This window comes from Fusarium venenatum, assembly GCF_020744135.1.
Source record: "Fusarium venenatum strain MPI-CAGE-CH-0201 chromosome Unknown EDB82scaffold_3, whole genome shotgun sequence".
Lineage (NCBI taxonomy): Eukaryota > Fungi > Ascomycota > Sordariomycetes > Hypocreales > Nectriaceae > Fusarium > Fusarium venenatum.
The window spans coordinates 7,445,588-7,459,376 of NW_027072131.1; the positions used below are offsets into that span (position 1 = coordinate 7,445,588).

General features: G+C 49.1%; 3 protein-coding genes across 3 annotated transcripts; all 3 read left to right on the top strand.

Moving 5' to 3' along the window:
• Positions 1–6,813: 6,813 nt before the first annotated feature.
• Positions 6,814–8,663, top strand: EDB82DRAFT_478852 (glycoside hydrolase superfamily; the record flags this gene model as incomplete). The annotated part of the gene is made up of 2 exons (XM_025729024.2): positions 6,814–7,551; positions 7,599–8,663. The coding sequence occupies 2 exons, from the start codon at positions 6,814–6,816 to the stop codon at positions 8,661–8,663; spliced, it is 1,803 nt and encodes a 600-aa protein (XP_025583332.2).
• A 904-nt stretch (positions 8,664–9,567) lies between these two features.
• Positions 9,568–11,799, top strand: EDB82DRAFT_510277 (LETM1-like protein-domain-containing protein). Its single transcript, XM_025729025.2, has 2 exons — positions 9,568–9,876; positions 9,930–11,799. Exons 1-2 carry the CDS (start codon positions 9,816–9,818, stop codon positions 11,513–11,515), a joined length of 1,647 nt encoding a protein of 548 aa, XP_025583333.1. The 5' UTR covers positions 9,568–9,815; the 3' UTR covers positions 11,516–11,799.
• A 456-nt stretch (positions 11,800–12,255) lies between these two features.
• Positions 12,256–13,685, top strand: EDB82DRAFT_432879 (uncharacterized protein; the record flags this gene model as incomplete). Its single annotated transcript, XM_025729026.2, has 2 exons — positions 12,256–12,501; positions 12,552–13,685. 2 exons carry the CDS (start codon positions 12,256–12,258, stop codon positions 13,683–13,685), a joined length of 1,380 nt encoding a protein of 459 aa, XP_025583334.1.
• Between the last annotated feature and the right edge of the window lie 104 nt (positions 13,686–13,789).

Here is a 13,789-nt window from a genome sequence, read left to right on the forward strand (position 1 = left end):
TCGTCTTTATATAAAAACCAGCATCCAAGGCGCTCACCCACACGTCAGGACATGGTTGTCCCAGATGGAATCTCTGTATTATCGGTTGGTCAAAATCATGAGGAATATCCGCGATGAGTTGGACAATGCAGAGAGATTGCACATGTCAATCTACGGTCCAGCAGCATAAGTTTACGCTTGCGAACGATTCGACGAATTGGTGGAAACCCCTCTTTTACCTTGAAAGGTCAATAACTCTTCGAGGACAAACTAGAGAGCTTCTCCTAGCCTGGTACAGAACAACCTCTTATACCGCTGAGCACCCAATCGAGCCACCCCATTTGGGAACCCTAACCTCTGCTTCCAAGAGGCAACAAACTGTCGAAAAGAATGGTTATTCGCTCTGATCGATCTTCGCTTACAAAACGAGATACACAAGACACCTTTCGAGAAGCAAGCTGATGCATTTAGAGTCCCCCGAGTGTCGTTGGCTCTGACTGGAGATGTGTTATATGTACATGAGAAACTATCAATGGCGCAAGATCAAAACCGGTATTTTGCTGCTACATTCCGACTTCCAATTGATATTGAAAAGGGCGGCTCTGAAAAAACTGCGTTCTTGGCTCTTTGGCAGAACTTATCAACATAATCCGGCTGGAAGTAGTTGGCTTCTTCGTCACGTCGGTTTGTCAACACCAACGCCGACGGATGGCGTACTGTTGCTTTTATTTATTCGTTTGCGTGGATGACTACTCCCATCATCTATCCACGAGGGTAGACATTCAGCTTCTATGGCTTCCCTGAGTAACCCGCACCAAGCCGTCCGAGCGGAACACCTCTGGTGGTGACAGAATGATGGCCCAAGACGCGACACTGGAACCGGAACTGCTACTCAAGCTAAAACTTCGACTGCGGACCAGGTTCTATTTACTTCGGGTCCCCTACAGGTTGTCATGAATGGACATTTCGTTCCTACGATCTAGGCAGCAAGGGACATGGGCGCCAGACATATTTCCAAAAGAAGACGACTGGATCCGGATTCAAATCTGACAAAAAGAATTAAAACCTCGATATGGTTATCGAGGCCGCATTTCGAGAGTTTGAAATGATTGGCGCACCAATCAATTTGCATGATCTCGGCAAACCTAATACTCGTATTACTTGGGTCACCATCGCGGCGGTCATGGCCAATCTCCCAAGGTGAAGAAGCAGTGTGTCGGACAGCCACAAGACAGTATCTTGGGAAGACTAAGGCCTGCACAAAACGAATAGTTACGCGCCAGGGATTGCCGCACTGAGGGTTATAGTCTGACCAGACGTGATGGATGTTTCAGTGATTTGCGAAAACCCAAACATTAATGCTCCTCGAGACACCAATGGGGCGGAACTGAAGAGGCCGATCGACAAGTTCTCGGAAGGACAAAATCGTCACGATGAAAGCACTGAATATATCTTTCCTCTTGGTCTCCTGTACAGCTTGGTACAGTTTTTCAAGACTTCTGGAAGAGAAGTTATGGCTACAAAGTCTAGCTACTCCTCCATCCGAATGAGAACCCTTCTTTTTATTCTTCGTTCACTACTAGTCAAGTTCAGCCGCAACAATGGAGCCACCAGGCGAGCTTGCTAGCTATCTCAAACATCTAGACACGACAGGAAGTGACTATTTCGAAGAACTTCTTCGCAAATATGAGGAGTCTGGCGCTCGGCGATATCATGGTTGTTCCTTTCATCTTACTTTTCATCTGGTCATGAGCCCAGGCACTTTCACTGCATCGGATCCTATTTTACCTCTTTTTTATTCCGTATCTACCAATACGAGAGAACAACACAAAATGAAACAATCAGCATCTTGAGTAAACCTTGCCAGAGTATGTCTAATCCAGACTTCTGAAGGCATAGCTCGCACACATCATAGAGCGGCTCAATACGCTCGCTACAGGTGAAGCTGGCGGTAGGCGCTGAGAGTGTTCGTCGTGACTGGGAAATCCCCGCGCATCAACAGGTGATTGATCTTACCGAAGATCGCTCCAGATCCCCTACCCGCCCCCAGGGCAATGACCCCAATTCGCACGAGCCTTTTACTACTATACTGGCCGTCACACTCATACTACCTACCAATCCACATGCATTGCAATCGATGTACAGGAACCATTCAAACTGGGGTATCTACACCAGATGTCCTTCCAAAGGTCATCGCGAATAACAACGGTTGTGCCAAAGAAATTTGCGATGCCCGCAATAACACAGCTGTTGGTACACCAAACCGTCTGCTATGTGCGCGAAGACATCAACCATGATATCAGTGCTTTCTTTCAACTTGAATTCCTCAAAACATTTGACCCAACACATCTCCCAAACTGAGGATTTCCATCAACCAACGAAGATGACTACGAAACACGAGGTGAACTAGAATGACGCTCAATGAAACGTTTCGAAGACTAAGCAACGATTAGCCTTGATGGTCAGGATACCTACCATTGGAATAACGCAGTGGAGGAGATGCATCAACAGACTATGGCATGACTTGAATGCCTTGTACGACGAGACGATTCCTCATCGCAGGCCCGCTATTGGAACGGGAGTTGTCGAGGCACGTTTAAACTATTCTTCTTTATGGCGATGGAACATTATCAAGGATCCACGAACATCTATGATGTGAGCTCTGTATCAAAGTATGGGTCCTGTTCCATTTTGTAACCATCGAATGGCCTTAATGAACAACAAACAAACAAGATCAGCTACAGAAGAATTGGGGACCGCGATATCCTGCCACAGGACCCCAAGCTCGCGTCCCTCTATTTGGTTCAGACGGAGTATCTGGGTAGCACCTATCCTACCTCCACCTCGGAGTTGAGACATGCGCAGGATAGTCAGTTCTCTGACAACAGGTCCGTGACTCCCAACTCTCCAGTGGTAAATGAGCTCGTACGGCGAGGACTACTCAACGCCTGGGCTTTGTTAACCACCTTGGATGGACGCAGCATAGGCAGGCAAGAGAAAGACACCATGGAACTGGTGAAGAAGAGGTGAAGAAGACTGAGCGAAACCGAAAGATATGATGGTGCGTTCTATCATGGAAAGGACCGAGATAGATTTATTGCGAAACGCAGAAAACATCACCTTTTTCGACCTTGGTATCAAGGGGAACAGTTGGGCACAGGTACCCATGAAAGATCGTAACTGGCCTTGCTCAGGTTTGCCATTACTGGAGAAAGGATGGCAAACCCGCACGAAGGATACTGAGCTTGGAAGCGCAGACGTCGAAACAGACATTTCACAGACGAATCAAGTAGTCAGCACCCCAGCGCACCATGAGCGAGCTGGCGATGAACTTTTCGATGCTCTCACCAAAGCGGCTACCCTGGTGGCACACTGTAAGTTATACTCATCCCATATCTAAATGTCTACGCCGACACAATCAAGTCCTTCGTCAGTCGAACGTAGACCGCCGCAAGTCTAAGTGTAACCAACGATCCAAGCGAAAACCGGGAACGGTGCAAGGGCAGCGCAAGTCAAAGAGACCTCGTAATGAGGTTAACTACGATGAGTCCATGGCTTGCCACGATGGCAGTGAGCCTGTCTCTGACGATGGGGATGACTATGTCAAGTTCGATCCAGGCCATCAACTGTTGCGTCGCTGAAGCATCGCCCTTCCCCAGACTGTCTACGTCAATGGCAGCCAGGACCCAGAGCTTGGAGGTCACAACACCTCCGCAAACTTCGATCCTCATACAGCATGATGCTATACCTGACACGTTTTCCCACTTTCTTACGAAGCACCGTGGCCATATGCGCCGCCTCAGACTCACTCTACATGACCCAATGGGATTGTACAAAAGGGACCTTCTTCAGCCGCCGTCCAAGCTGACAAACTTCCTCAATGTCCTTTTGCCCGCCTAATCCACCACCTGGTGTGGCGATAATTGATGCCATCTCGCGAGATCAATACAAATAATTGGCATACTGGTGCGTTATCGAGAGAAGTTGCATCAGTGCCGTTGCACTGTCCCAAAGAGAAATATAGGCTTTCAGAGTCCTTTCGCCAACCTAACACACAACCACTTGAAGTTGCAGACCGTGTCTACTCGCCGTGGTAGCTGGCTACTCAGTTTCGCACTCCCGCGATCGGATTGGTATGTCCTCCCTGACTTGTGGTGTCTCCAAATCTGACCATTCTTTAGGCTGACAAGGATTGAATCCATTGGCGTAATTCTCAGTTTCTCAGTTTGCGCGATCTGGACACCAGTTGCTTCGCATAGCGTGCAGCACGTGCAGTTTTCGCCATTCCAGAGGTTGTCGCTTTCGATCGTGCTGTCAACTTCGACTATCTCCAGCTGGCGTTGTCCGTCGTCGAGTACTCATCAGAAGTAGCCAGCGGGTCATATTCTGATCTTCCAGGCCGCAAAGCACCAGATTGAAAGCTCTGCTATGAAGCCAACACTATTGCACATGCGTCCCTTCTCAAAGATTGAACCATGGCCAGCCTCATGAAGCGGATTCCATGCCGAAGCGCTGGACACAACTACAGGATGAGAGGACAGCAGATCCATGTCCTGAACCAGAAGACGAAAGATGCTTTTAAGGAGGACCTAGCAAGGGAGACAGACACAACGATGAAGACAATCCGGGCAGTGGCAACAGTGACACAATTCCTCTCCGGTCATCCATCTGATGACCTGGTGGGTCCTTCATCAGTGAGATTCGTATGACGCTTTTGTGGACGCTTGCAGCCTTGAGAAAATTGCAACAAATATGTCTGCTGAGGGTAACATCGATGACTCTATCACGGACCAGTACCGCGTTATATGCGCCTATGAGATCCTGCGATGTTATCTCGGGCAGGAGAGCAACAGGTACCCTCGACTTCGTGTTGCTTGTCACAAGATGGATACTCAAAAGGTCCGTCCGGGGTTTTTTTTCTCACTCTACCAACAATTCCACCTCTTCCAAGTACGCACCATGGAATCACGCATTTGATACAGCCTACATACCTTTGGTATTTCAACACGACTGAAGACGTACGCCGCTCTTGACTACCTGTGTACGAAACTGATGCCGAAGGATGACTCATTGTTATTGCCGGTGAGAGGTACTGTCGGGTGAACAATGATGATGACGATTTGTTCGGGAGGGGATCTGAATCTGGAGAGCGCAGAAGTCGAGGCGAACAACATGTCGCAGGTGATGGTTAACAGACTCGAAACCGGTGTTTTTGGGGATAATGACAAGATGTTGGGCGATCGCAGAGCAGCATGAATACTTCACCTTCTGGGTAACAGGGAGACAAGCTTTAGGGTACAAAAATAAAGATCTGGTCTAAATTGCATAAGTTGATCTAATGATTTCGTCCCTTCTACCTCTAGTAGTGACTTGACCTTTTAGTATCCTGATCGGTATGTGGAGAGACCAGTGTTGTAAATATCTGCAGTTCCCCGAGGTTCTTGACGCTACAACCACTGTCGGAGCTAACTTGTCGGGGAAGAACGTCCACAATTAAGCTTAGTCGTTGGTGCGTCGGGAAGAGGAACCCACGGGTAATCTTAAATTCAAGCTTCTTTTCTCTACAGTCCCAAATAACTACCACTTCATTCTGCCGTGCTTGTAAGTCGCTTACTTCCTGATTTGATGCTGACAATGTCGAAACATCCAATTGGAGGACGACCTGCACGTAATTAACAACAATTCTCTGCTATTTAACGGCAAACTCATGATGAATTGGTAGACACAACATGTGCGTCATGATCATTTCTCAATTGCCGTAAACATATCCCGAGCACTTGAATCGTGGGGTGTTGTATTGCATCCATGATCAGCAAAAACTGTACGGATACGTACAAACCAATCTGGGGTGACCTTCCATCGGGATGTGGAGGGTGGATCATCTCCAAGCTACCAAGTAACTTGAACCTTTTCTCCAACCTCAAGTTTGCGCTTCTCAAGATATTTCCCAGCAATGGGGTCACTCATGACTGATCAAGTCTCCAGTCTTGGCCATCCGATATATCCACAGCCAGTGGTACCCGTTACGTATATAATACCATGATATAACTTTTCCAGACAGGCGGTCGGTCCATGGGTATTTTCCGTGGATACTCTCCGAGCAACTGGTTCCTAAAAGTCATGGGATTTAACAAAAGGGCCGAAAACTTATATGGGCTCCCCGCATGTTTAAACGGTTTGGAGCATGCATCCGGTTCCTGTCCCCAGATTATTCCCCGCGTTTATGTTATAGCACCACCCAAGTCACGCGAAGCCTCACCAGTTTAGTCACCTACTTCCACCGAACCACCGGTCTACATTCTTGGCATTGCGGGAAATGTCCTTCTTTTTACGTAGTCTATCCTTTGTCTACCGATGTTTAGCCATCCTTCCGGCGTAGGGACCGTCGGCAAGCTTCGTGATTGGGTCGGTGTCTACAAGAAGAACTCGGATATTGTGGTATTCATGGGAAACAAGAGTACGACACTAGATCTCATGTTCAAGTGTTAGGCTAGAGTAGGCAAGGATCTAGATGGTCGGTCCGAATAAAGAGGCTGATGATGGGATGGATTGACCAACCTACCGGAAGTTAGCAGAAGAGTTGATCTCCCAAGTCTTAGAGTACAAAAATAACTAGTCTAAGGAATATTGCCTAAGTATCATAAACTGACCTACTAATTTCGTCTCTTATGCTCCTAGACTAGCACGATGATGAAAAACTTGGACATGGGAAAGCTTGGCGACATGAAGAAGAATTTGACAGGAATCAAGTATATAAGGTAAATGTCCTTGTCTAGAACTACTCGATCCAAGGACTCGCTCTCCCATCCACTACTTCCCTCTTCATTCTTCACCATGTGGTCCAGTCTCCTCCTCTTAGGAGGTGTCTCTATGAGCATTGCCAACCCAATCATTCGACAAGATGCCCATCCTGCCTACCGTAACAAGACTCTCTGCATCGACAAGCGTGTCGATGACTTGATGTCTCGTATGTCATTGGAAGACAAAGCAGGACAGATGTTCCACGCTCGCACCAATGTTGTCAACAACACCTTTGACGAGACCGTCCAAGGATACATCACTGACAAGCGCATCACTGCCTATGTCTTGAGTGGTGGTGTCAATGATGTCCGTGGTGTTGCAAACTGGTACAACGAACTTCAAAAAGTTGCCCTCAGCACACCTCTCGGCATCCCCATCACTATCTCTTCCGATCCCCAGCACGGTTGGACAGATGAGAATGCTGTTAGTGTCGTCGCTAAAGGCTTCTCTCGTTGGACGGAACCTCTTGGTCTCGCTGCTCTGCGATCACCCGAGCTAGTCCGTACTTTCCACGAGATTGCCAGAGAAGAATACACTGCTGTCGGTATTCGACAGGCTCTTCATCCTCAGGTTGATTTGGCTACTGAGCCGAGGTGGGGCCGTATCACTGGTACCATGGGTGAGGATGCCAACTTGACCAGCGCTTTGGTGGTTGCAGCTATCAAGGGTCTGCAAGGTGACAAGATTGGTCCTCATTCAGTTATTGCCACAACGAAACACTTTCCAGGAGGCGGTGCAATGGAGAACGGAGAGGATTCTCACTTTCCTTGGGTAAGTAGAGCTTCGAACGGTTCCGATATCATCTAACAATGTTGTAGGGCAAAAACGCGACTTACCCTGGAGACAACCGGGAGTACCACTTGCAGCCCTTCAGGGCTGCCATTGCTGCTGGCACACGACAAATGATGCCTTATTACTCTCGTCCCATCAATACTTCATGGGAGGAGGTTGCTTTCGGTTTCAACAAGGGTGTTGTCACTGACCTTCTCAAGAAGGAACTTGGCTACGAGGGCATCGTCGTTACCGATTGGGGTATCGTTACTACCCGATTCTGGGGACTTGAGGACGAGACTGAGCTTGAACGTGCTCGTCGTGTCATCGAGGCTGGTTGTGATATCTTTGGTGGTGAGACCAAGCCTGAGCTGATCATCGAGCTGGTCAAGAAGGGTCTGGTGCCAGAGTCTCGCATCGACGAGTCTGTCCGCAAACTGATGAAAGAGAAATTTGAGCTTGGTCTCTTTGACAACCCTTTCGTCGATGTTGAGAGGTCCGTCCGCATTACTGGAAACGACTACTTCAGCCGTCTCGGAAACGAAACACAACGTCGCGCGTTCACTATGCTTACCAACAAGGACGATATCCTCCCTCTCCCTCTTGCTGCTCTTGACGCCAAGTTCTACATTGAGGGTATGGAAGCTGAGGCTCTTGAGCAGCGCAACCTCACCGTGGTTGATAAGCCCGAAGACGCTGACTACGCCCTCCTCCGTCTCGCCTCACCTTTCAAGCCTACCACTGCCCCCGGTCTTCCCGCCATGATCAACAACGGCAGTATCGAGTTCAACACCACAGAAAAGGCCCGCCAGGCCAAGATTTACGCGACTCTACCCACCATTGTTGATATCAGATTGAACCGCCCTGCCGCCGTTCCCGAAGTCGCCGAGAACGCTGCTGCTCTGTTTGGTAGCTACGGCAGCAGCCACGATGCTTTCCTTGATGTTGTTTTCGGCACTGATGGTTGGGGTCCTGAGGGTCAATTGCCTTTCGGTATGCCTATTTCGCAAGCTGCTGCTGATGCGCAATTGGAGGATGTGGCGTTTGATGGAGAGGTTTTGTTCAAGTATGGACATGGATTGAGGTATAAGGATATTTGTGAAAGCTCCTAGATTGGGACAGTTATGAGATGATGAGATGATAATGATAGCTTGACCGATAAGAGCCGTAATAGATATGAGCTGTTTACCGATTACTACATACTGGGAAGTGAGGTCTATTGAGTTGTTTCTGTTTTGCGTTTATGCATTCAACACTGTTTCACTAATTGATTCTGATAGTTTTAGCCAGGAGACTGGTAACGTATAATTTGCTAGATGAGACAACCTAGACTCATGGTTGCGGACGGTCTGGTAGGAAAAGCTGACATGAGGCTTAGGATACAAAAATAAATGGCCTAAAGGCTTGGTCTAAGCAGTATAAACTGACTTAATAATTTCGTCTCTTATGCGCGCAGCATTTCTGTTACCCTACAGCCTAATTATCCAATTTCGAAACCAATCAAATAATAGGAGAAACTGTCCAAAGCGTCTGTTTCATAATCTCCGAGACGACTGGCCAATGCAGCCATGACAACTCAGCTACTACCTGCAAGGCAACCTTGACAACCCATTGTGGAATGAGGCCAGAGAATGATTGTCTTCAGAGGCTTGCATTGAAGAAACTCGGCAGAATGGTCCGATACTACTACAGCGGAGATAATAGCGGGCTTTAGCCATTGTTGGCCACAGTCACATGCAGGGGACAAGAGGGGAACTGAGAAATTCTTCCTTCTCAAGTCCCAACAAAAGGATACAGTCGGCACTGCCGGGCATCACGTGACCATGAATCTTCTAGATTCTTTTGACGCAAGCCCCTGTCAATCGCAAGCAGAGCACAGGGATTGGATGCATTCATTGTAAGCCCTGCCGTAACAATAGATATTCCGTCCGGATGCGGCGAACCCCGGTCGACGGGAGACGGAGCTGGGATGGATAAGACGGTCCATCCATATACTTGACATCCATCCAATCCCATCACCATAAACCATTTACTTTGTACAACTACCACCCAAACACCACACCCATTCGCCATTAGCGGGCGACGCCTCTTCTCTTGGAGAATCTCAACTTTACATCAATTTTGTCACTCTCTTGTCTTCTTCATCTTACTCTTCCTTCTGTCTCCAACATCGATCGATACCAATACATGCGCCGATAAGAAATTATACACTACAACGTATCCGCCACTTGCGAAACTCTCCCTACTCTCAACCACAGCTCGCCATGAGCGCTTCCTCCATCGTCGCTCGCAGAGCGTTCGCCCGGAACCCCTTGATGGGAAATGGTGAGCACCGCCTTTTTCACCGATTCGTTGTCCTCTTGCTAATCCACCAAAAGCCCGGGCCCTCTCGCAAGGTGTTACTCCTGCCATTCTTGGTCGCCACGTCAGTCGGCATGCCCAAATCCCCGCCATCGCTCTATTGATCCCGCGGTCAATGAGTACCGATCATCACCGACCCGATCCCTCCAGCTCTGGCCCACCCCCGGGCTTCAATGCCGAGCAGGCTAAGAAACCGCTCCCCAAGTCCATGGTCGCCAAAAAGGAGGACAAGAAGCTTGAAAAGAAAGTTAACGGTTCCGAAATTCTAAAACCTGCCGATGCTGCCGCCAGCCCCGATGCCATCGCCCAAGAAGTCGTTGGCACCAATGAGGGTGTCATGGAGAAGTCTGATGCCGCTCAAAAGGCAAAGGAGGAAAAGAAGCTTACCCTTTGGGAGAAGGTCAAGAAGGAGGCTCACCACTACTGGGATGGATCCAAGCTCCTTGTTGCTGAGGTCAAGATCAGTTGGCGACTAGCTCTCAAGATGGCCGCCGGATACGAGCTCACCCGTCGTGAGAACAAGCAGCTACAGCGAACCGTCCAGGATCTCGGCCGATTAGTGCCTTTCTCCGTCTTCATTATCGTGCCCCTGGGTGAGGCACTTCTGCCCCTTGCCCTCAAGCTCTTCCCCAACATGCTTCCCAGCACATTCGAGGGACAAAAGTCAAAGGAGGCCAAGGCTACTATCCTCCGATCAACACGCAAGGAAGTCAGCGAATTCTTGAGACAAACACTCGGCGAGGGTCTACCACTCAGCCAAGCCACAGCACAAAGGGAGGAGTTCTCCAACTTCTTCCGCAAGGTGCGCGCAACAGGCGAGACACCTACTGCTCAGGACGTTATCAAGATTTGCAAGGCCTTCCGTGATGATCTGACCCTCGATAACCTGTCACGACCCCAGCTTGTGTCCATGTGCAAATACATGAACCTCAGCACATTCGGAACCGACATGATGCTCCGATACCAGATCCGTCACCGCATGCGCCAAATCAAGCGTGACGACAAGGCCATCAGCTATGAAGGCGTTGATAGCTTGACCGTTTCCGAACTTCAGGCCGCTTGTGCTGCCCGTGGTATCCGAACACACAGTGTTTCTCCTGCCCGCATGCGAAATGATCTCCAGGCTTGGCTCGATCTCCGCCTTAAGGAGGGCGTTCCTTCAACACTTCTTGTCCTGAGCAACGCCTATATGTACGGTCAAGGCTCAGGTGAGGGTTCTGGTCAAGTTGAGGCTCTTATCGGTGTCATGTCTGCTATTCCCGAGGAACTGTACCACGAGATCGAACTCGAGGTTCACAGTGCTGAAGGCGCTGCCACCAACAAGCAGCGACTAGAGGTTATCCGTGAGCAGCAAGAACTCATCGAGGATGAGGCAGAGCAGGACCAAGCTAGTCAAAGCTCCGGTTTCGCCACTCCTCGCGACACAGATGATATCGATGAGAAGGAGGAGAGACTCGCTCAGGCTCAAGCTGAGGGTCTTGGTCGAAAGCAAGTTAGCGAGATGGTTGAGGCCGAGACTGAGTTGGCCAAGGCCGCCGAGTCTGCCAGATCATTAGAGCAGGAGATCCAGGCCAGCTCTGGTTCGTCCAAGGAGCAGAAGTAGAGAAAGAACTAGCCTTTTGGGGCTTCATGTACCATGACTTGGGGGTGTTTCATATGTATGACTGTATGGGATGGTATGGCATCAAGGCGGGATGGGAAAGGCGCTGTGTCAATAACTGGGCCCAGCATTGAGAGGACCAGTATTACTTGTTTGGGATAGACTACTCTCGAGGCTGGGAAGCAATAGATTCCACTGAATGATTTTTTATCTGTATATATAATTTTCTGCAATACATGAGCGTGACATTCGTCAATCTATTGTGTTGTTGAATTGGTTTACTTGATGCCTGCTAGACCCTTGGCCAAGCTGCGTCATCGTCATTGACGTAGATCCTGATAGAGGGGTACTTGAGTAAAAGATAGAATTCACCACTACAACAACTAACAATAGGATTAAAAAGTCAGAAAAAAATAAAGAGGGTAATTGAAATAAAAGGCAATCTTAAAAATATTTTTCTATATTTTTCCTAATCATAAACCTTGATCAATTCTCTAAAGTCTGTCAGCCTACAAGCCCCTCGTTATCTAATGGTCCCTGCGCCACATCCGTCCTCAGCTCCCCACGTCCAACTTACCACTTCCCAACTCTCTCTCTCAACTTAGCATGCCGAGCTTCAACTCCCGCCAACTCCGCCCACTTTGATACCTAACCTTGACCTTTAATCTCACGACTCTTTTCTCTCCAACCTTTCACTTCCTCACACCTCACACCTGCAACGCCATCACACTGCGCTGCCCGCAATGACGGCAACGGAACAGCAACAAGATGACTTCTCAAACGTTTCGTGGAGCGAGCACGTCCACGAACAACAAACTCGCAGTGTTCCTGATGCTGAAGAACCAGGTCATGACATGAATGCGACAACAGGTCTCGAAAGAGATGCTCCGTCGCTGGGAAATGAAAAGCTTGAGTGTACTGTTGATACACCTATCAAGGAAAATGACGGCACCAAGGATGCTTTTGTCTCGTATCTCATCACCACACACGTACGCAACTAAACCACTCCTCTTCCCGTTATAATACTTACAGATAATAGTCTACATTCTCCTCCTTCCAGCGCTCTACCACGACTGTCCGCCGTCGCTTCACAGACTTTGTCTTTCTCTACAAACAACTCACCCGCGAATATCCCGCCGCAGCCGTCCCTCCTCTGCCCGACAAGCAGCGCATGGAGTACGTCCGCGGCGATCGCTTCGGCTCAGACTTTACCGCCCGCCGCGCCAATTCTCTCCAACGATTCCTCAACCGTTTGTCCCTCCATCCTACACTGCGCCGCGCCCCGATCCTGCACACTTTCCTCGAGAGTCCCGACTGGAACGCTACCATGCGCACCCGCGGCTCGCGCGTGAGCTCTGCTAGCGATCCCGGATCTGCCGGTGTGTTTGATAACTTTGCCGATACTTTTATCAACGCTTTCACAAAGCTGCATCGTCCGGATCGTCGCTTTCTGGAAGTCAAGGAGAAGAGCGATAAGCTCGATGATGATCTTGGACATATTGAAAAGGTCATTGCGAGAGTTGCTCGGCGCGAGACGGATTTGGAAGTGGACCTGCGTGATCTCGCAGAGCAGTTCCAAAAGCTTATTCCTCTCGAACCCCACGTTGAACCTGCGGTTCATGGCTTTTCTGCTTCCATTGAAGACACGGCGACTCATCTGCGCAAACTCAAGGACATGACCGATCAAGATTACCTTGGATCTCTACGAGATATGCAAGCTTACTCCATCGCCCTCAAGAACCTCCTCAAAGCCCGAGAGCAGAAACAGCTCGACTACGAACAACTAACCGAATACCTCAACAAATCCACAACAGAGCGTGACACCCTTCAGTCTGGCCACGGCGGCGGTTCCGGCGCAGGAAGTTTCCTCCGTGCCAAGATCGAAGACGTCCGCGGGGTAGACCACGAACAAGCCCGTCGCGAACGCACTCGCAAGCTAGAACTCCGGGTCGAAGAGCTCACGCACGAGGTCGAAAGCGCGCGTAAGACAAGCGACATGTTTGACGACGAAGTAGTCAAAGAAGTAGCCGATTTCGAGCGTATCAAGAGGATCGAGATGAAGGCGCAGCTGGGTAGTCTAGCAGATTCGCATATTGAGTTTTACGGAGAAGTGGAGAGTATTTGGGCGAAGTATGTCGAGGAGATGGAGAAGCAGGGAATTACAAGCGCTTGAGGGATTATGGTAATGGCGTTATAGGATATGGCGTTTGGGATGGGAAAGATGAGAGATGAGGGATGACTGATTAAGTAGCTGTCTAAATAAAGATTTCAATATGT

Bases quoted from the DNA above. Each gene is read 5' to 3' on its own strand.
- EDB82DRAFT_510277 (XM_025729025.2), top strand. From the start codon at position 9,816: ATGAGCGCTTCCTCCATCGTCGCTCGCAGAGCGTTCGCCCGGAACCCC. The intron at 9,877-9,929 runs GTGAGCACCGCC...ATCCACCAAAAG, and splicing joins GAACCCCTTGATGGGAAATG to CCCGGGCCCTCTCGCAAGGT.